Raw genomic sequence first — 24,462 nt, forward strand, 5'->3', positions numbered from 1 at the left:
TGCCCATGGGAAACGGACGCCCATCTCCCGATTTGGGTCGAAATATGGGCGTCTTTCTCTTTCGAAAATAAGCTGGATTGTTACACATTAGTATTCTGCCAATCATTAAATAGATGATTTACTTATTTTTCTTATCAAGACAGTACAGTTGAGATGGTGTGGTGGGGACATAGATTCAGTTTTATTGCATTAAAAATAGTGACATATTTTTGAAATGAACACAGTAATTCCTTATGGGTTGAACTCTAAGTTAGGCCTTTCCTTTAGTTCCTTGAGGTGTTTTCTATAATGCTACATTTTTGAAATGCACACAGTAACCCCTTATAGGCTGAACTCTAAGTTGGATCTTTGGCCCTTTCCTTAGTTTTTTTTAAAGGTATTTCTACATAGACTACACTTTAGGCCTTTTCTTTAGTTTCTTGAGTTTTTTCCACTGGTTTTGAAGAGCAATGCTATATTTTTTAAAAAGTACATTGTAACCCCTCATGGGCTGAACTCTGACATAGACCTTTAGGCTCTTTCATTAGTTTTTTTGAGGTATTCCCACATGGTTTGTAGTTAGTTTTTAAGTTTATTTTGTAGATATCCCCCCTCCCTTTTTTTTCTTCCTTTTTTTTTTTGTATTCTCCCCCCACTTTTGTTTTGCAGTGTATCAGTAGATTTCAGCAGCTGAAGTTATGAGACTTATTTAAAAATAGTCCACATGAAATCTGAAACTTTCTGCTTTATATGTATGGTTCTTAGTTATTGTTTTTTGAGAGATTTAAGGTGGGGTATTTTTTTTCTGTTTTAACCTATGTGTTTTTTTCCTTCCCTGTTCATTTTTAGATATTTGAAAAATGTTTCTTTAGGGGTAAGAGTTCTGAGGTTTTTTTCTCCACCATATTTTTGTAATTTTATAGTTGATGAGTAAGCCAAAGTATGAATCTCAGACCGATAGCTAGTCCCACACATTATTAAACAGAAACAGATTATTTTTTATTTTCTTGCTATGCTTTATGCATACCATTCTCTTAATGAACCTCAGTCCTAAGTCAGCTCTGTTGAGTATGACCTCATCCTCAAATTTACTGCTAATGCTTTTCTTAGTACTTTCATTGTGCCAAATATAGTTTCCTTCTGGAATTCATCGGGCATAATATGCACTGGTTATTTCTCATTTGGATTGTAACTCTTTCTTTACCACCACCTCCTTCTATCCATCTTACCAGTATTTGAGATTTTGCTTTTAGCTATTTAGGTCCTGAACTCTGGAATGAGCTTCCATGTCAGATTCGGGATCAACCCACCATTGCATTTTTCAAACAGGCAATAAAATCAGAGAGGCGTATTTTCAAAGCACTTTGGGAGGCTAAGTTCCATAGGTTTCTATGGAACTTTGGGAGGCTAAGTGCTTTGAAAATGAGCCCGTTAGGGGGTCTTTTACTAAGGTGCGCTGGCGTTTTTAGTGCATGTTAAAAATAGATGCACGCTAAACGCTATAGAAGCCCATAGGAATACATTGGCGTCTGTAGTGTTTAGTGCACACCTATTTTTAGCATAATAAAAACACCAGCGCACCTTAGTAAAAGACCCCCTTACTTTTTCAGAACTGCATTTGACCCTCCTTCATAACCCTTCCTTTTTTGCCTGATTTTTCTGATTTCTTCCCTCTTTTTGCTCAGTCTCCTACCCTCCCTACTTCTCATTCCACAGTGTTCCACCCCCCCCCCCCCCATTCCTTCTCCCTTTTTCTTCTTTTTTCTCTCTCTCATTTCTACTTTCATTCTATGGCCTTCTTTTTAATTTGCTTTTGTAAACCGCATTGAAGCCTTGGCTAGGCCCCATGCGGTATATCAAGCATGTGAAATAAATTAATAATATAGGCAGCATATCAAGATGCACTTACATTCTTTTTAATCACACTAGTGGTACCCAATACTAGTGGGAATACAGTGGAACCCTGATTATAATGTGCCCTACAATAACACAAATCCGCATATAATGTGATTATGTATTGGCTCCCCTTTTTTGTACATACAGCTCACTTTGTAACAGATCAATTTTTGGTTCAATTGTGTTCATGATCTATTGACCCCTGCTATAATGCAACCCCATATTTAACATCATGATATTTTATGGATCCCAATCATAGCATTATATCAGGGTTCCATTTTATTTCTGTATCTTTCTATCACATGTTCTTGGACTCTGCATTTCTTAGTACTTGGTCTTTTGTTTCTCCATATGCTGAACAGTATAACTGCTCAGCACTGACAGAGCTGCCAAGGGGTCCTGATGTTTGAGGGAGAGATTATAGTACAGGCCCCTAGCCTCGCCTCACTCTGCCTTGGTCCTGCCCACTCTACCTCATGGCTCCACCCCCCAGCACATCTAAATTTCATGACCATTGCAGAAAACATTTTATTTACATCAGTGACAGCAGGGATTGGGTAAGAGGGAGTGTTTTACTTCACTCTGTTATACTCCCTATCCAGCATCTATTTCCCCCAGGAGAATAACTGCAAGGAAGCCTCAGCAGCCCCCCCCCCCCCCACACACACACACTTTGAGCTTGAGCCCACTCCAAAATTGTGGCACTGGTTGAATCGCTGGCGGACATGCCCAAGCTCTGTAAGCTGAAGAGGTCCACAGCATGAGCTCCCTACCATGCTGTCTGAGCAGTGCAGCAGTCAGCAGTGTGCTTCAGCCGCCGATACAGGACCTCCTGCATATGCTCAGTTCAGGCACTTGAAAATGGAAAATGAGATGATACCTTTTATTGGACTATGCTAATAACTTTTTCTGTTAGCTTTCAGAGGCCAAAACCTCCTGCCTCAGGTCAGGTCACTGCTGTTATAGTATTCTCTCCTGACTTCAAGAAATAAGTGTTGGTCTCTGAAGACTAGTAAAAAATGTATTAAAATTAGTCCAGTATAAAGGTATCATCTTATTTTCTATTTTGTGTTTATTTGTATTTACTAACCTTTATTAATACAGCTATATTACTTTATCCTAAATTAATAATAAAAATTTCTCTACCTTTGTTGTCTGGCCATTTACTTTTTCCAATTATGTTGCTCCCATTCTCTTGTTTCTGCTTTCCTTCATCTTCTCTTAACTCTCTTGCCAGGGTTTACTGTCCATTTGTCATTTTCTCCCTCCTGTTTCTTTTTTCCAGTTTTCTTCAATTTATTTTTCTGCCTCTCTCCAGATATAATTCTTTCTAACTAGCCAGTCTTTAATTTTCCTATTTTTATTTCATCTACCTATGGCTTTTCATCTTTCCCTCACCCTTGTTCCCCCCTATGCCCCTTCCTCTTATTCTCCAGTCTTTAGCTAACTCTACCCTCTCCCCCTTTCCATCCAGCATATCCCTCTCTTTCTCTATCCCTCCATTCAGCATCTTCCCTCTTTCTCCCCATTCTTCCAGCATCTCCCCCTCTTTTTCTTTGCATCCTTCTACCAGTGTCTCTTCTATTTATCTCAGTATCCTTTAATCCAGTGTCTTCTCTTTCTCTCTACACCCTTCCATCTAGTGTCTTCCCTCTGCATCCTCCCATCCAGTGTCTCTCCTCTTTCTGTCCCGATCCTTCTAGCATCTTCCCATTTTCTCTCTCCTTTCTTCCATACATTATCCTTTCTCTCTCCATTCTTCCATCCAGGGTCTCCCCGTTTCTCCCCAGAATCTTCTCCAGCCCTTTTCCATTCATGCCCACTCTTTCTCTCCCCATATTTCCAATCATCATATCTCTCTCTACCCCTCTTCCATCCAGGTCCCCACTTTTCTATCTTTGTTCCTCTCCTCTCTCCATTCTGCATCTCTTGCCTCTTTCTCCACACCTCCTTCCCTCCCCTCTTACATGGCATCTTCTGTCCTGGGCTGGCCACTGCTGTTTCTCCCAATGAACAGCAGCAGTGTGGGAAAACAACAAATAGGAAATGCAGGGACACAGCCTTCAGGCATGCACTGTCAGTTCTGCTGGTCCTCTGCCCCAGAATGGGAAGTTGATGTCACCAAGAGCAGGGGACTGGCAGAGCCAACAGTGAATGCCTGGTGGCTGAGGCTCCATGCTTGCTGTTTGCTGTTTTGCCACCACTGCTGCTGATCAGGAGAAGCAGCAGCCACAGTGTTGTTGGGCGGGGTCAGTGCTAAGTGGGAGAATTTCCCGCTTTGACGGGAGTGCGGGACATGACCCACCAAAGAGGGAGTCTGCCGCTTAATGTGGGAGACTTGACAGGTCTGCTGACACCTCTGTTAGCAAAGCCTTTTTGTTTTTTTCTTTTACCATTATGTTCAGTTTTCTTACAAGAAAAGAACACAGCGAAGGTGACAAGATGGATGACGCCAAACAAACTTCTATTGGACTCAGAAAAAAGTTCACAGCAAGAGTTTATTCTTAAAAAACTGGACTCGACACAAGTCGTGTTTCGGCTGTTCAGGCCTGCCTCAGGAGTCCCTGTATGGCAAAGTGCTATTGGTTCTCATAAGGAGAGTCTTGTGCAAACACTGGATTACTCTAACAACACTTTAGGAAAATGGAGATAGAAAACATCTGAGCTTCTCGAAGCATGAAACCTTACATCAAGGTTTTTATGAGGAAATATCCTGGGTGATCAAAACTTGACCCTTGCAGGAAATGTGATGATATACTCACACCATCATATTAGAAATTCAAGAAATTAATTAAAGCCTGGTTATTTCAGATTACCTGTGGATCTCAGTTGACCTAGAAGTCCCTACCCCCACTCCGTATATGATTGCTTGTCATGCAGAGACCTATACTTCTCCTCTCTGTCCCCCCAACTTTTCTCATATATCTTCCTTTGCTTTATCACTCTCCGTGTTAGCCTATTGATCGTAAACCACCTACAGAACCATCATGTGATAGATATTATATAAAATTTTATAAATAAATAAATAATATAGTTCAATGGGTGGCCATAGGAAAGGAATGTGGAAACCATCTAGTTAGGTCACTCTGTGATGCTTTTGAGAAAATATTGAGAGCCTATGGAAAATATATTGGAACTGGAAATGTTTCTGCTTGTGGCCTTCAGATCTTGGGGTTCACCTGCTAGCTAAGCTTGCTGACAGGCCTTGTAAGGGAGAACATTACTTTGGAGATTAGGTAAATGAAGTAGTGGATCTGGTAAGCCTACTGTTCAGTTTTATGAATTCTTTCTGCAGCCACTTCTGATCCATTCTCCTCCTCTTCTAGGAGGTATTTGAGTGGGCTTGCATGCTGTTTTGTTTGAAAATATACTTGTATGGAAATAGTCTCTGCATATACTTTTTCCATAACCAATTTTCAGAGTGGAAGTACATGCATTCTTTCTTTTTCAAAACTTTTCCGAAAATTATAGATAAAATGTACTGGCAGACATTGCTATATCAAGCAGTTTCAAAATAAGTCAAAGTCCAACCAGCTTTTTGTTTCTTGACCAAAATAGATTTGTCAATGCCATAGCCAAATACACACTTCTAAATGAATAATCAGGCCTAATTGTGGAACATATGTCAAGGTTTACAATATGAGAACCATGGCAGATTGGTTATGCAGCTGAAGTCAACCTCTACAGAGAAGATTTGCCAGGCTGCAATGGTGGAGTTTAGTTCACACATGTATGTTCTATTGTTGCTAGGATAGTAACTTCAGACTTGACAGTAAGTTTGGTCAATATCTCTTACAATAGCAAGGGTTACAATTCAACTTTATCCCCTTAGGACCCTTTTTTTTTTTTTTGGTCAGATTACCTTCCAAAGAATGTAAAAATTAAACTTACAAAATACAAACTGGGCTGTTGCCAGCAAAAACAATGGCTATGCCTGATGATGGCTTGATCTGTTTTTTCAACTTTATTCGAAGTTGACCTCTCTCTAGGAATTCCATGTGACTGACCTTCATATTCTGCATGTGCTCTAAGAAAGCAAAGTTGTTTACCTGTAATAGGTATTTTCTGAGAACAGCATGACATTCAGTCCACGGAAACCTTCTTCCTTTCTCTTAGAGTTGTCCTCTCTCTAACCTTGTATATTAAACTGGAGGAGGCATCTTGTGATACTGATAACATGAAAACCTACACATGTTCAGCAGATTATATAGAAAACACTGAGAAGCTTTTCAGAAGGTTCCAATCTGGGCTATTTTGATAACATCATGTGCATAGAATGAATTTCCTACTGTCCCCAGAAAACACTTGTTGCAGGTAAGCAACCATGCAGTATTTTGTTGTTCTGCGACCACCACTTAAAACAAGTTTCTGTAGATGTTTTTTAAGCTCAGCATTGTTGTTTTATTTGAAAATAATTCTAGATGCTACCAAAACCCTGGAGATCTCAGAGTTTCCTCATTCCAACTATACATTTTATTTTCCAAAGAGTAACTGCCAATATAAAGAACTCTATTACGTTTTATGGGTAGACGTAGAAAATAAAACAGTAAAGAGAATTATAACATTTCATGTTTTATTAAGAGCACAGAAAACAGTCTAACATTCATTGCTAGATTGCATTCTACTATGTACTGTAGAATTGTCAGTATTTTATGAAGCATAAGGATAATGTAAGCTGTCTGAGCTATTGCATTAACAGATCAATAAAAATGGCAATGTGTTATACAGCCAGATATAATATAGCTGATGTTCAATCTAACAACAGACAGATGTTCCTAATTAAGTAGGCATTAAAAAACTATTAATACTGATACATGATTAAAGCTGTATGATAATTAGACTTACATCTTTAATTGGAATGATCTGCAAATTCAGATGTGAATCCAAACTGTGTTTAAAAAACTGCAAACTAACTGATGTTTAGTATCTCATCTCCTAGATGTTTGTTTGCATAAACGTATTTGTTTCAAGACCCATTTTACCCTCTTCTGTTGCTAGACATTCCATACTCCAAACTTGGGTGATGAAGAATTTGAGATTCCACCAATCACTCCACCTCCAGAATCGGATCTGACCCTCGGAATGGCAGATGTACTGTTGCCCTTTCAAGGCCTCGGTGACCCATTGCCTATACAAGGAAATGAATTTACACCTCAGTTTCCTCCACAAAACCTGGATCTTCCTTCCATTACTATATCACGAAATATTGTAGAACCAGAAGGTATTATCCACAGCAATGGTCTGACCATGGTAGGCAGATTTTTGTATCTCTCTCATAACATCTGAAGTACAAAAGCATCTGTTAATCTTTTTGATTCCAGGCGGGTCCTATAGTATCTGTATGAGAATGTCCTTATTATTTTGTCAGCATTTTGGGTTTGATAGTACTGTTAATTTTTTACAATGGTATATGTTGATACCAGTTTTCTACTATCATTCTAATTTTCAGACTTTACCATTAATTAAATTCTGCTACTGAATTGCTATTACTAGATATATGGATGTTATGATCTCTATTTCCAAAACTACATTTTCCCTCTATCCTTCTCAGTGGGTCTGTTTATTTGAATGCACTGAAAGAAAAACTCCCAAATTAGATGCACATTCATGCACATACAACTATTGGAACCCTGACCAGGAAATAGCCCTTATTTCAACATCTTTGAAAATGTAGGGGCAGTGATGAAACAGAAAGTGGCAAAATATTGTCAAGCATCTGAAGCAAACTTGACACCAATAAATCAAAGCTATGTGGACCCAGGAGATAACACCAAAGTTCTACAGAAAAATGGCAAGATCAGTGCCCAAATACATAAAGACAGTCATCAAGATCAAAGGCTATCATCATAAATACTGACAATCAGCAGAAAACTTTATCTAGACAATGTGAAATGAGGATATGATACTTTTATTAACAACAAAACCCACTGTATTTTGAGCACCTTCACACATTATCATGGGGCCTAGAAACACAGGGCCATTCTGGGCTGTTTTGTCTTGATTGGGGCCCCACTGGCAGTGATTGTGAATTCTTGACCTAGATTCTGTCCTTGCCATAAGTGGCAACTCTGTTTTTTTGGTCAGGCCCTGTCAGCAATTTTAATGACTTTCAGGCAAAACTGACCTTAGTAATTTTTCCCTTCTTGTGCCTATATTCAGGTGCAAACGTTTCATCACATAGATGTATAGGCATTCAAATTTTCTCCAGTCATAGTTACTTTTGTTCAAATACACACATCATCAGAATTCTGTCTGCATTTTCATAGGATACTGTTGATTCTATTTGCCCACAGTATTATTGATATTTTATTGTTGGGTTTTTTTTTTTGAAAGGATACTGTTGACACTGTTTGCCCACACTATTATTGTTGTTGTTGTTGTTGTTTTTTTTTTAAGGATACTGTTTATGCTGTTTACCCATAGTATTTTGTTCATACAACTTTGCATTTACTTTTTTAAAACGCATCCCCAGATAGGTGTGTACAAGATATAAATTAGTGGCAGCAGATAAGGGAGGAACCAGTCTGCGTTTGATAAAGACACAATGAGCTATGTGATGTTTGATTATGGGATTGAATAGATTCTCATTAACTGGGAAGTTTTGTACTTTATTTTTTGTACAGTTAAATCCCTGTATGAGTTTGTGTGTGTGTTCCATTTATTCATTAACTACATAGAATGAAGAGTCAAAGATTATTTATTGGAGCACTTGTAAATAGCTCTCTGAAAATGAACATCAAAGTTGTTGATCTGCTTTATTATTAATACTTGACTATGTTGAAATACACATCAAGTGTTTGCAGCATGGTTGATGCTGGAACTCCTTTTTAATACTTTTGAAAGAGGGAAGCTCCCCCCGGCCCTTCTTTTGGTGACCGTTTTATTAGGATACACAATATGTTTGTTTATTAAAATGTTTGATTTCCCACTGTTTCTGCGCACAGGATATAGCGGCTAATAAATCTAAAAAACTAAGAAAAAAATCAAGGAAAAGAATGCTATTTGCAATAGAAAAGAGGGAAATCAATCACATAGAAACTATAGGAAACAGTTAAGACCAATCACAGAAAGTGGTGTACAACCGTACAAATGGAAAAGTCCTATAATCACACAATCCCATACCCTCTAGCTGTTGTGATTGTTCAGTCGTGCCAGCATCAGGTGGAAACAGCTGACAAACCAAGTGCTAATCCAAAAAAATGGGTTTTCAGTAGAACCTTAAATTTCAGAAAAGACAACTCAGACCTAAGGTGGGAGGGGGCAGAAGCACGGGTGGATTTCTAGTGTGCAAATTTTTTTTTGGGGGGGGGACGCACTAGGTGGTGGGCTTCCATTGAGTGCAAGTTGTAAATACTATTTTTCATTGGTGTAATTATTTTGTTGAAAAACACTAATGCAAAGTTTTATATGCACAAAAAGCTGCCATAAAGCAGACTTTGCAATCTGATTTTAAAAAGCTTGTGTGTAGCTTTAGTCATTGAGATATGTGGCTGACACACAAATTGTCATTTTTTTGAATACTTTTTGGTCATTATTTTAGAAGCATTTAGAAAAATACTGGCATTTACACATCTATATTGAAAACATATACGAACCAATTTCTGAAAACTTCTATTTATATGTGGAGATTCACACTATAATGAAATTTTAAATGGGAATGGCTTAGGTAGGACTAAAATCTACATTTGTATTCCTGGTTTTACAAGGGGACTATCCAGCACAGGGTTTAAACCAGCTTAAAGACATGCATAGTTTTTTTTTTAAGTGCCTTTTTTTGGCCAGAGCTTTACTCAAGAGAATCATTCTTCTTAATCCTATGTAGCTTATTTTCTCTTGCAAAATGAAGCCAAGTTAAAATTTCACTAGATAATTGGTGGTGCTTGCACGTGTTGGCTTGTAAAATGGGGCAGCTACAAGATACATCAACATGGAGGCTACTGAGTTTGTTCCATTTATTTTTTTCAGTGTGCATGTATATATAATGGTGGCTACTCTGCACATACACATACATGCATGTACACATGTACTCTGTGTCAGCAGAGCCTTTCCCAAAATACCAACAGAACATAGCATGTCCTGACCTAAAAGTTTCATTTCTGATCTCTACATTCTATGTAAAACAGGGCTCCAGATATGTCAAATGTGTGCTCTCATTGACATTGATGTGGTGGTGTTGGATCTTACTAAGTTGGAAATATTATAATCATGTAATTGGGTAAGGTTACCCTGACAGTGCTGAATATTAGCTCTGACCTGCTAAACTGTAACTGTACCCCCAAAATATCTTAGTCCATTGGAGCCGACTCTGTGAGTGCTGTGGGTGCTTGAGCACCCCCAATATTGAGAAAATTCCTTGTATGTGTCCAGGGAGGGGTTATTTCCATTGGGATTAGCACCCCCAATAATTTTGAAAAGTTGGTTCCTATGTCTTAGTCTATTGCTTCATAACTGGCAATAGAAAAAGAAAAATCCTATATGCAAATAAATATGTAGCAGGAGATGTAACGCTTCTAAAATACAGAACATTTTTATAAAGATAATGGTCACTCTCAGTTATCTAAGCCATGGTGCACCCATACCTAAGACTTCTAAGTCAAACAAGAATGATGAGCCTGCCATGTGGTGCTCTCATTTGATGTCCAGATACATCCCTGAGTGAACCAAAATCCTTGTGTAAGTGCAATACGTGTAAAACTAAATAATCTCAAAGTATATACATCCACTGCTAACAGCCCCCAGTCAAACAAGAAGAGTCCATTGCTGAAAATATATCATCAAATATTTTGCTAGAGTCATAATCTTTCCCAAATGATGCTTATCTTAGTGCCCAATAATAGCAAAAACAACAAAAGCAAACAACACACAAACCAATACCTCTATAAAGCTCCATTTTGACATCTTCATCAGGAACCCCGGTATTGAAGAGATGGAGGCAAACAGGAGTCAAGCACCTTTCAAATCAGGGGAATGCCAACTCAGTTTCCTGGCTACATTTTGTCTGCCAAAGTTGACCAGAGAAGAGTAAATTGGTCTGCAGGATCCATTTCCAGAAATTTTATGAGTATTTCATAATAACAGGGAAATAACAATATATGAGAAAAACATATTCTCATGTAATCAGAAGACTACAATTAAACAAACCAGGGAAGAATACAATTGAAAAAAACAAATTATCAGCCTTTCAGAGAATCCAAAGAAGAGAAGAGAAAAAAAATATAGAGAAAGAGGAAAGAAAAAGAAGAAGGAAAATAGTACAAAGAAATAACAATTGAAATAACGAACATTCTGTGACAATAATGAAGTACAATATCTGCTCACCAAAACATCAATATGAAATAGTTTGTATTTAAATAAAAGATTGAAGATACTGGTCTAAAGAGGACCTGATCTTCAACTTTCTTCTAGAACAACCAGACAATTTAGCTGCAGTAGATTCCATTTTATATTAATATAACACAGAATGCCACCAAAAGTAAGGATTAAGTAATGAGACATCTTTCCAGTTGTTTAAGATCAGTTTTAAATTAAAATATCTAGCAATCTTTTTTGATGGTCCGGTATAGATATTGTAATAGCAGCTGATTTGAAAACAATTAGATGACTCGAGAGTGGCATATCAAAATGAAAAATTGCAGAAATGATGTTCCAAATGCAAAGAGGGATATACCAAGATATTTTAATTTAGTGGGAGACCAAATGAGTCCGAAAGGGTTAACTATGTCAGAATGAGCATGAACATTTAATGGCAAGACTTCACTCTTAGACTGATTGATTTTATAGCCAGAAAAAGTGGAGAAAAGAGATATTAACTCAAACAAATGAGGTAGAGATATTGTTGGGTTTTGAGTTGCTCTTGGTATAACGTTATAGAGATGGGTTTTGAATATATAATAAGATATCATCGGCGTAAGCAGAAACCTTATACACTAGGAGATACACTAGGAGAACTTGATTCGTCTGACAAACCAAGAATATTTGGGTGCTCCTTAATAGCTAATAATAATGGTTCCAGAGCAATATTAAACAGATATGGAGAAAGAGGACAACCTTGTCTGGTTCCTCTCTAAGTAAATAGGACTAGATAAAATATTATTAGTAATAATTTGTGCTGACGGTTTGGTATAAAGGATTTTAATTTTATCTATAAAAGTGGAATTAGCCCCAAACCAACTCAAGACATGGAAAATATATGGCCATTCAACTCTATCGAATGCCTTTTCTGTGTCTAGAGATAATGCAATGACAGGAAGTGAGGACTTTTTGGCTATATCAGACAAATGAAAGAATAGACGTGAATTGTCAGTTATCAGTCTACCAGGCATAAAACTTGAGATGAGGAGATTACTTTAGAAATAACACTTTTATTTATTTATTTATTTTGGTACATTTATACCCCGCATTATCCCACAAGAGCGGGCTCAATGTGGCTTACAAAATTACAGATGGTTACAATTCAGGGAGAGTACAGATTCAATAAAGTCAAAGGGAGGGGTAAGTATATGTGGATAAGAGAGGGGATGAGGAAGACTAGGTTTTAAAATTGTTAGAGGGATAAGCAATCTTGAATAAAAATGACGAGAAGCTAACAATTTTGCATATAATTTATAGTCAGTATTACGTTATGAAATTGGACGATAATTATGTACCTCTATGGGACATTTTTGCGGTTTTGGTATAGCTGTGATGAGAGCATCAGTAAAATGATTAATGCTTAGATCAATATTAGGAAGAGAGTTATATAAATCAGTTAAGTGAGGTAACAATGTACTCTGAAAAAGTTTGAAAAACTCTGAAGGGAGTTCATCTGGACCTGGAGACTTATTAGGAGATAGTTGTTTAAGTGCTTGAGAGATTTCATCTGAAGAAAGGACTGCATCAAGAACTAAATTATCCATTTCAGTCCATTTTGGCCTTTGTACAAGATTAAGAAAATGATCTATATCTGAAATATTATTCTGAGATTTAGCTTTGTATAAATTAGTGTAAAAACTATGGAAAATTTTGGAGATCTCTTGATAAGATGTCTTAATTTCTTGATTATCATCTTTAATAGTTGGAATTTGCACTTTAATTCTTTTTTTTTTCAAATAATTAGCTAGCATTTTACTACTTTTATTACTTTCTAGGTAATATTTAGATTTATGGACCAAAAGCTCTACATTTGCAGAATCACTAGCAAGTTTGTTAAAAGAGAAATGTAGTTGATATAAAGTATTTTTAATTTTATTATTATAAGGAGAATTTAAAAGTAGTTGTTCAGTTTCTTTAATTTGATATTCAAGATTTTGCATCTGTATTTTTTTCTCCTTATTCATTTGTGATGCTATAGAAATAAGCTCACCTCTCAAGGTCACTTTAAAAGCTTCCTAAATAGTTAATGGTGACATATCAGAAGTATTATTAATTAGAAAACATTCTTCTATAAATTTGGTTATATGATTTTGAACTGATTCATCCATAAGTGTATTCATATTAAGTTTTCAAATTGGAAAATGAGGAACATTTGTACTTGGATTAAAGAGCACAATAGAAATAGGTGAATGATCAGAAAGGACTGAGGCATGAATTCCAGATTCTAATATATTAGGTAAAGAGGGTGCGGTGATGAGAAAAAAATTAAACGGGAAAAACAATTATGAGGTGCAGAATAATGAGTATAATCTCTAGTATCAGGATGTAAAATCCTCCAAGGAGCAAGTAAGTGAAATTGTCTGAGAGATTGTAGAGTATTGAGAGCTTTAGATTGTGAATGTCTAGCACCTGTATTTTTTATCTAACCAGGGATCTAAAGTAAGGTTAAAATCACCTGCAATATAAGTAGGTAAAGACCCAAAGTCAGACAAATGCAGAAAAAAGGATATGAAAAATTCAGGGGAATCATTATTAGGAGCATATACATTAGCAAGGAGAAATTGCATAGATGAAACTTCCAGTTTCAGAATAATCCATCTTCCATCTGGATCTATTTTTTGATCAAGAATCTGAAACTGGAAGTCTTTATGAAATAAAATAGAAACACCACATTTCCTCCCCACTGAAGGAGAATCAATTGTATTAGATATCCAAGGAAAGCTACCCATAAAATGGCAAAGATTTGGTAAGTGGGTTTCTTGTAAGAAAATAATAGTTGGTTTAAACAATTTCAAATGAGGAAAAATCTTTTTCCTTTTTGCTGGGTTTCTCAAACCATTCACATTCCAAGAAATTAACTTGCAAGATAAAGCTTGTGAAGCCATAGAAATTCATTGTATAATGACCAGAAAATCATATTAAATTTGGTCCAAAAAGTTCTAGAAATATGAGCAAAGAAAAAGAACAGGAATAGATTCTCTAGAACAGGCTGATTAATGAAAAATGAAAAAAGAAAAAGGCAAAGAGAGCATGAAATATGCTCAGCCCCAAATAGGGAAAAACTCCAAAAAAAAAAAGAAGAGGTCCCTGACCAAGATCTGTGCGCCCAGGTAGTGATCCTCCATGTTTAAACCAAAATACAATATTCTAAAGCGATAATGTTATGAACATATTTATCATGAACAGAATACTATAAAACATTTCAAAAATTTAAAAGATAAGAAAACAACCATATGCTCATTTTAATGTAATTTTGTACTTCACATATCTGTTGATCTCTTTTGTTCAAAAGAAAAAGATAATTCAACCTTCAAGTGATACAGCTAAGAAGGATACAGATATTATGTCATTCCGCTGGGGTGAAAATCATAAAGATATTGTTGTAACTGCTCTGGTGAGTCAAAGAATTTAGTTACATTGTCAATGGTAACAGCCATACGAGCAGGATATAAAAGTCCATACTTTGCCCTCAAAGATTTCAGATGGGCCCTCATTTCCAAAAAAGCTTTTCTTTTTTGTGCTGTGGTTCTCGCCAGATCTAGAACAATAAGCACCTTGTTCCCCTTTTCCCCCTCAAGTTGAAAAGAGAGAGTAGTGCGAGCTGCTGACAGGATTTGAAACGCATGCTGATATCACAAAAGTTTAGCGACCACAGGCCTCAGAGTGTTTAGGCCTTGTTTTATGTGTAACAGAGCTCAATGGGCTCTTTCAAATTCCAGTGGAGGGTCAAATGATATTTTTAAAAGAGCCAGAATCCATTTATCAAGAAAATTAGACATATTAGATCCCTCAGTACCTTCTTTGAGTCCCAAAATTCTTATGTTGTTTCTTTGGGACCTATTAGCAAGATCCTCTAATTCAAGCTCTAACTTTTTGAAACGTTTTTCGATATTTCCTTGATGCTGTGCTAAATGCAGTGAAGTTTGATCTGTTTTATACTCTAAGTCCACTATTCGCACTTGAAAAGCAGCAAGAGAAGTTGAAATAGCTGCAAGTTCAGATTGTAAATTACAAGTCTCGTGATGTCGAGAAGAAAGATCTCTCAAGGATTTAAGCTCATCGAGCACCACATCCGCTGCCAAAGTAATGGACTTACCCGGTGCCATTTTCTCAGGTGTAGGAAGGCCGTGCTTTGTTGAGAGATAGATTGTGAGTCAGATCTAGTTATTCTTGCAGTAGACATGTAGAATAAGGTTGAGAATCATATATAAAAGAACAAAGGTTTTGTAGAGATACCAATAATCGCAGATATTCTGGATAATGGAGGAGAGCAAGTTACCTAGGCTGCCATTTTGTCTCTGGCTCACTAGCACCCCCAATTGGTCTGCAGGATCATGGACTTTTAAGATGCCAAGATTTTTCTGGGTAATTTCAGAAGTTCCATCAGCAAATCTGTTAAATATCAGAACCTATGGTTTCAGTAAAACTTCTGGCATTGTTTCACACAAAAGGCTTGTAAATAAGCTAAAGAATCTACAGCTAGGTCCTATGGTGGTAACCTGGGTTAGAAATTAGTTGAGTGAAAGGTAACACAAGTTTGAAATAAATGGAGTCCATCTTCATAGAAGGAGGGTAATCAGTGGGTGACTCAGAGATCTGTCCTTGGTTGCATTTTCTTAAGTTATAATGTTTAAGGATTACTCAGAAAGAAATGTTTTTCCTTTTTCATACAGCCTGTATTGAGATATATATCAGGATAGACACTACCCATAAGGTAGAAAATCTGAAGTAATAGTTGGCAAGAGTGTGTCAACTTAGTCATGGTCAAAAATTTGTGACTTGACATTTTTGTATTACACATAGACAGGTGCCCAACATACAGTGCATTTTGTTGTTAATAAAAATATCATATGCTCATTTCAGCAGTGTCTACCCAGAGGTTTTCTGCAGACTGTCAGTATTTATGATGACAGCCTTTGATCTTGATGACTGTCTTAGTGTTCAGTCATTGATCTTGCCAGTTTTCTGCATAACTTCGGTGTTCTCTCCTGGGTCCACACAACTTTGATTTATGATGTCAAGTCTGCTTCAGATGCTGGACTATATTTTGCCACCTTCTATTCACTACCCTACATTTTCCATGATGTTGAAATAAGGACTATTTCCTGGCCAAGGTTTCAATAGTTGTATTCGTTCCTGAGTTAGCCATGCCTTTACAGTTTTTGTTCCATAATATGGTGCCATCCTATTGAAAATGGGTCATGTAATGATGTGCATCTAATTTGAGAGTTTTTCTTTCAGTGCATTCAAATGAGCAATCCCACTGATTGTTGTATTTTTAGCATAATCCATAACCCTGGTTGATCAACTCCTGAGTCTCCATGACCTTTGGTTCTTGCTTCACTGTGAGTAGAACATATCTGGAGTTTGAAGTTGTTTTGTTTCATCACATGTCTACAAAAACTATAGAATTGAATGAAGGTGCTTTCATTTGAAGGCATAACCTGCTTCTGTTGCTTGTATTTGTGGTAGAAAGGGAACCAGTCTTTAATATTCTTGGCAGACAGTTTCAGCTTTTGAGCTGGCCAATATGATAAAAGTCCAGCATTGAACAATCTCTGAATATTACTACCCTGTTACTGGGTTTCTTTATTGGAGTACCTGGAAGTAATGATCTGGTAACACTTGATAGCCTTGGGGAGAATTTTGCTGTCTTTGATTGCATTGCCCATTTGCATTCCATAGCCCTAGGTCACCCAGAGTGTGCTTGTGATTGAAAACGCTTTAGCTCGTGATTTTGCCTGACTGTTGCTATTACTGTTGAATGAGCCTCCTTCTGTTTTATGATTATTCTAATTGGCATAAACTTAGTATGGAATAGCTATCTGCACATGTTTGTAGTACAAGCTCTTTCCCAAATACCAGGTTGCCATACAGTCTATAAACCTGATAAATATAGTGTCAGAGATGTCACAGAATATACCACAAATATATAGATGCCCCATGGTGTTTTCATTTTTTACATCTTGAGAGAAAAATATATTTTGTTTTTTCTTTATTATTATTAACTTGTTACCAAACTCAGCAATGAATTTTCATCTTTTATATGATCAGGAAAGACAAGAAAACAACAAAGAAATGGGTTATACAATGATATATATCATACTTATCACTCACAGCTGTACCTATGTTGTTAATTTCACAGAAAGATGCTTGCTTTGACAATACCAAAGAGCAGATTACAGTTAGAAAATAATATATCAATTAATTTTGCATTATGTACCTAATCACTATTCCAGAACCTGTGGGATAGTTGTGTTCATCTACCAGCAGGTAGAGATAAGAAAAACTGAAATCTGAACTGAGACATATCTATCTTGGCATTCAGCCCAGCTCCTCAACATTTTCTATCTTCAGCGGGTGGATAGATACACTTTTCAGCCTCTGGTTCTCAGTGATTTGCTCCTGGTCCAATTGGTCAACTGGTCCCCAATTGAACTTTGCTGGTGAATTGAAACTGCAGAGTCATATCCGGAGGTCTTCAGATCCCTGCTTCAAGTGCCCCATGAATTTACTTCTTCCCTCCCTTCATCTCTTCCCTGTTTCCTGTGGGGGCTCTCCTTTTCCAGCAAAACAACCTTAAAAAAAAAAAGAAGTTTACTGGACAGCTTGGAACATAGTATTAGTCGTGATTATTTCTCAGCTGGAGTAAGAATTGTGGATACTGTGAGCTTGGGGCAGCAGCCAGCAGTGGTAAGTCCAACTAAAGTTTGACTCAAAACCACTTGGAGGGTTGCAAGCTCTACTTTGAGGGATCCTGACTCTCCATTTGGGACTGCTTTGGTTGCATTTCTGCCAGTCAGAGTGAATGGCGACTCCTTTGGAGTTAGTTAAGCAGTTTTCCTGCTGTGGGACCCACTGGCCGGCATTGGGGCACTACAGATCATACAAGCTTGGAATCCCAAGCCTGGTTGTATTCAATCAGCTGAATTTAATTATCAATTGAACGTGGTTAGTCAGTTGATTGAATAACTAAGGGAGCAGTTACTTTTTCATATGAGTGTTATGGGTATTGAATAACTTTGTTTCATAAATAAATAATGTATTAATTTATAAACTGTGTTATAGATTTACTCAGGTTTCCTTACCTGGGATGGAACCAGGCTGCTGGTGCTAACATTTAAAAAGGAGACATAACAGTTTTAAAACTAAAATGGAGGGGGGGGGGGGAGAGTGGAGGAAAGTCAACAGTCACCCAGGCGTTTATAGTTTGGTATGGAGTGTCCTTGAATGTTACTATTCAAACAGGACATTTAGGGAATCCCAATAGAGAGGTTTCAACAATGGTGAAAGAAAGCCAGGAGTGTTTAAAGAGAGAGCAAGGTAAAAGATGCACATTATCTCAGAAAACAACTAAGCAGCTTGTAGATACAAGGAAAAAACAATTTGAAGTGCTTGTATGCAAATGCTAGAAGCTTAAAAAATAGGAGAGTTAGAGTATATATCATTAAATGATGAGGAAGATATAATAGGCATCTCAGAGACTTGGTGGAAAGAAGACAATCAATGGGACATTGTGTTTACAGAGTACAAATTATATCGCAGTCATAGAGGGAATAAAATTGGAAGGGAGGGTTGCACTATATGTTAGAGTGAATTGAGTCAAACAAAATAAACATTCTACATGAAACAGCAGTATGGAATCATTATGGATAGTAGACCTATAGGGCTGTGCTACCATCCGTCAGACCAGAATGAACAGACAGATGAAGAAATCTTTACAGAAATTAGATAAGCTGGCAAATTGGGAACAGTATTATGAGTGATTTCAATTACCACAATATTGACTGGATAAATGTTATCAGGGAGTACCACATAGATAAAATTCCTAGATGTAATAAATGATTGCTTCTTTGGAGCACCTGGTCCTGGAACCGACAAGAGGATGGAGTCAGTTTAGATCTAGTCAGTTGAATGCGGTGCATAGTATGAGAGGCAACTGTGTTTGATCTGCTGGGAAACAGTGAGCCTAACATGATGAACTTTGATCTACTATCTGGAGTGAAGCCACAAAGGGAAATCTACTGCAGCAACATTTAGTTTTCAAATTTGCACTATGATAAAATGAGGAAAATGGTTAAAAAGAAGCCAAAATGATTGGCTGCAAAGGTTAGGACATTAAATCAGGCATCTAAGGATTACTACCCGATCCAGAGGGTTTTTTTGCATCACCGTCGTTGCTCCAACCCGTTTTTGGCATCATTAGTCTTTTTAAAGACTCAGTCCTATATTTCATCTTGTACAACTTTACAGTTTATTCTTAAGTTACAACTATATACAGACTCCTGAGGCAGGCACTATTGCCGAAACACCATGCCATGTCGAGTCCAACTCTAATGCAGAATAAAGAGCATATTTCTTATTTCCATCTTTTTGGTCTTTTGGAAGAGTCTTGTTGATCAACCACTCCCTTGTTTTAATACTGTTGTTTAAAAATACCATCTTGGAAGCCCAGACCAGATGCATTCCATGCATTTTACAAAGGTGGAAAGAAGACAAAATGACTGTCGGCATGACAAAGGTGAATTTAAAGAGGCTATGAGAGGCAAAAGAATGACCTTCAAAGAATGGAAAGAGGATGCAAATAATGAATATAAGAAGCAACATAAGCACTGACAAGTTAGATGCAATGCATTCATAAAGAAGGCTAAAAAAGAGTATGAAGAGAAACTTGCCGCAGAGGTAAAAACTTACAGTAAAACTTTTTCAGGCACATCACAAGTAGAAAACATACAAAGGAATCGGTGGGACTGTTAGATCATGAAGGAGCAAAAGGGTACTCAGAGAGGATAAAGCTATAACAGAGAAACTGAATGAATTCTTTGCTTCAGTCTTTACGGAATAAGTTGTAAGAGATCTACATATACCAGAAATGGTTTTCAAGTGTGATGATGTGGAGGAACTGAAAGAAACCTTGGTGAGCCTGGAAGACATCCTGAGCCAAATCACTTGGACCAGATGGCATGCATCCAAGGGTACTGAAAGAACTCAAACATGAAATTGCTGATCTGCTATTAGTAATCTGTAACCTGTCGCTAAAATCATTCTTAGTACCTTAAGAATAGAGGGTGGCCAATGTAATAACAATTTTTTAAAAAGGGTTCCAGGGTGATCCACTGGTAAGCCTGACATCAGTGCTTGGTAAAATAGTGGAAACTATTATAAAGAATAATATTATGGAACACATAGATAAACATGGTTTAATAATTTATTAAATTTGCTTTCATTGCAAACAAAACAAAGAAGTTTACAATAAAAGAGTAAAACATAAAAATTTTAAAAGACAGAAAGGAACACCATTTGTAGATAGGACAGAACTTGCCACCATTATCATTTGGGCACTAAAACTTAGTCATACGAGTAACAACATCAGATAAGCATACAGAGTCAACGAAAGTACAAAAGAACAAATAAGTCAGACTAAGAGACCGACAACCCAAACATAAGTGCCATTCCTCCTAACTAAACCTAAACCCTGAGATCCAGCTGCAGGATCAGTCTGAACCTATGTATAAAATGCTTGCTGAAATAGATGAGTCTTTAATAGAGCACGAAAAGATGTGTAGGACGTTTAAAGCCAGAGGTGCTGTGGTAGTTCCATGGTGCAGGTGAGATGAAGAAGATAGCATTAGATCCTGTAGATTCCCATCAAGCTTTAGCAGGGTGTGGGAGAACTTATCTATTGTCTTTCAGTGAACAAAGAGTATTAGAAGGGGTGTATGGTAGGCAAGGGAGCCACTATAGAGGACCTTTTGGGTTAAAGTAAGAATTTTAAATTTGATTTTATAATTTATGGGTAGCCAGTGAAACTGCAGGAATAGAAGTGAGGCATGATCGTAGCGATTAACCTGAATATAGTATGTGGGCTGCAGTGTTTTGCAGTGTCTGCAGCCTTTTAAGATTGTATTTTGCAATCCCTGCATGTATAATATATCAATAGCCATACCAGGAATGAAGAAGGCATAGAACAAGGAACAAAATGCATCAAAGTCCAGCAGATTGCGGATTAACCTTAATCTGTTTAAGAAAAAAATCCTGTTTTGACATCTTGAGAGGTCTGAGGCACAAAGGATAGTGATGAGTCTAAAATGACACCAACAGGCTTATTTTCGAAAGAGAAGGGCGCCCATCTTTCGACACAAATCGGAAGATGGGCATCCTTCTCACAGGGTCGCCCAAATCGGCATAATCGAAAGCCGATTTTGGGCATCCTCAACTGCTTTCCGTCACGGGGACGACCAAAGTTCACGGGGGCGTGTCGGAAGTATAGCAAAGGCGGGACTGGGGCATGCTTAACAGATGGGCGTCCTCGGCTGATAATGGAAAAAAGAAGGGCGTCCCTGATGAACACCCTGATGAACACTTGGCCAACTTTACTTGGTCTTTTTTTATGACCAAGCCACAAAAATGTGCCCTAAATGACCAGCTGATGACCGGAGGGCATCGGGGATTACCTCCCCTTACTCCCCCAGTGGTCACTAACCCCCTCCCACCCTAAAAACATTTTTAAAATATTTTTTCCAGCCTCTATGCCAGCCTCAAATATCATACCCAGCTCCACGACAGCGGTATGCAGGTCCCTGGATCAGTTTTAGTGGGTACTGCAGTGCACTTCAGGCAGGCAGACCCAGGCCCATCCCCCCTACCTGTTACACTTGTGGAGGAAACAGCGAGCCCTCCAAAACCCACCAGAAACCCACTGTACCCACATCTAGGTGCCCCCCCTTCATCCCTAAGGGCTATGGTAGTGGTGTACAGTTATGGGTAGTGGGTTTTGGGGTGGTTAGGGGGGCTCAGCACCCAAGGTAAGGGAGCTATGCACCTGGGAGCTTTTTCTGAAGTCCACTGCAGTGCCCTCTAGGGTGCCTGGTTGGTGTCCTGGCATGTGAGGGGGACCAGTGCACTATGAATGCTGGCTCCTCCCAAGACCCAATGGCTTGCATTTGGTCATTTCTGAGATGGGTGTCCTCGGTTTCCATTATCGCTGAAAACCATGGACGAGCATCTCTAAGGACGAGCATCTCCAAGGTTGACCTAAATGTTGACATTTGGGTGTCCCCAACTGTATTATCGAAACAAAAGATGGACAACCATCTTGTTTCAATTATACGGGTTTTCCCGCCCCTTTGCGGGGACGCCCTGCGAGGGTGTCCTCAGGAAAACCTGGGCGCCCCATTTGATTATGCCCCTCCAAGATACCTAAGAGGGAACAGGAGCAATATATCTATCAAATAAGAAAGGGGTGATAGTTGGAGGTAATAGTGGTTTGCTGGCTTTCTGGTTCACTGTCTCTTTTGGGGTTCAGAATTAACCAATTATCTTTCAGCCAATGGGCTACTAAAAGCAGACAGTTCTGAAGGGGTTGTAAATCTATGGAATTCAGATCAGTATAATAAACTAGAAAAAACTTATCGGCGTATGAGTAAGAGCTGATCCCCAGAGACTGAATAAGTAAAGCCAAAGGATTGACAAATAGATTGAAGAGCATAGGTGAATGCACTGACCCCTGAGGAACATCACAAGTTAGTGGAAGAAGTGTTGAGGAAGACAATGATTGAACTATCTGAAAAGAATGTTGACCAAGAAAAGAAGTGAATCATTCCAAGACTGTTCCAGAAATACCAAATGAAGACAGACAGTGTAAGAGAAGTTTGTGACTGATAAAATGAAAAGCTGCTGATAGATCTAGTGAAACTAACAGGGCAATTTTACCTTGCTCCAAATTGTTATGGAGTTCACTTAGATGGTTACCACTGTTTCTGTACTGTAACCAGCCCTTAATCCTGACTGATGTGGGTGGAATACATTGATGGATTTGGTGTAGGTTAGGAGTTGATCAAAGACTACTGATTCCACAATTTTTGAAAGGAAAGGTAGATTTGAGACTGGTAGATAATTCTTGGCTTGTAAGGGTTAATCGATCTGGCTTCTTCAAAATTGGCTGAAGAACTGTTTTCAATGGTGCTGGCAACTTGCCCGAGGACATACGGTTGGAGTATAGAATGGAGTATAGACATGATAGTAAGCCTAAAGATGGTAGTTTGAGTCAGCTTGAAGGGATTGGGTCCAAAGAACAGTGAGTCACTATCTTAGAGAAAGAGTCTAAGGAAAGGACATTAAAGCAGGCCCATGTAACTGGCCGAACTTGTGCAGATGATGAAGGATAGGGTGAAAAGTGAGTGGCACGGAACTTGCTTGAACTGATAACACATTTAGCAGAAAAAATAGTTGGCTAGAGCATCTGATGGTAGATGAATAGTGAGAGTAACTTGGGAGGGAAAGGTATTAAGATTATTAAAAGCTGTAAGACTTGTTTCACAGAATTAGATGCTTGATGACTCTGATTAGAATAAAATGCTTTTTTAGCAGTGCAAAGGTGTCCACAATACTGTTGTGCATGTCTCGCTGTCCTTTTAGAAGCCTCTGATCTAGATTTCTGCTACTGGCATTCCGCCCTCCTGATTTGGTGTTGGCACAACTTCAGACCATTATGGAACCAAAGTTGATGAGTGGATGCCCGGTGCTGGACAAAGGCAAGTGGGGTGATATGGTCAAGTGCCTCCTGTAATGAAGAGTTCCAGGTACTCACCTGCTCATCTAAGGGTAGATCCTGGAAATCAGAAGGAAGATAATCTTGTAGAGAAGGAAGAGTAAGAGGGTCTATTCTGCCAAGACACCTAGATCAAAAATCTTTGGTTCCAGGCCTTCTTTCCAGTATAGACAAAGAGCAAAAAACAAAGAAAGAAATGATCAGACCAGGACACTGGTGTAGATTGGAATGTAGAAAAGATGAGCGGAGAGTGCTAAGGAGTTATAAGTCCAGAGTATGGCCTGCAGAATTAGTTGGAATAGAAACATGCTGCACCATACCCAGATCAGAAATTAAGGAAGATAGATATGCATAGCGTGCATGACCAATGGAGCCCACATGAGTATTGAAATCACCTATAATGAGAAGATTGGGAAATTTAGATGAGGCAGCTGCTATGGTTTAGTACACTTGAGCCTAATCTATCTTTAGTGAAGGGGAGCAATAAACTAAGAGAACATGAATTGATGGATGAGAAGATACTTCAACCAAAAGAAGCTTAGAGTAAGGAAAGTTATGGGAATATATTTCTGAGACAGTAAATGCAGTGGAGACAAACATAACTAAACCTCCACCATGCCGCCCTATCTGGGAGGAGAAGACACAGAGTAATTAGGTGGAAGACATTGAAAAAGGTAGGCCTCCTC

General features: G+C 38.1%; 1 protein-coding gene across 1 annotated transcript in view; it reads left to right on the forward strand.

The window, feature by feature from the left end:
- The window catches only part of TOX3 (TOX high mobility group box family member 3), a 270,107-nt gene that overhangs the window by 188,822 nt on the left and 56,823 nt on the right, over positions 1-24,462 (forward strand). The window contains exon 3 of the mRNA XM_030205144.1: positions 6,874-7,125. Within this exon, the coding sequence (XP_030061004.1) occupies positions 6,874-7,125 (252 nt within the window). The remainder of the gene's footprint in view (positions 1-6,873; positions 7,126-24,462) is intronic.

Source organism: Microcaecilia unicolor, chromosome 5 (genome assembly GCF_901765095.1).
Source record: "Microcaecilia unicolor chromosome 5, aMicUni1.1, whole genome shotgun sequence".
NCBI lineage: Eukaryota > Metazoa > Chordata > Amphibia > Gymnophiona > Siphonopidae > Microcaecilia > Microcaecilia unicolor.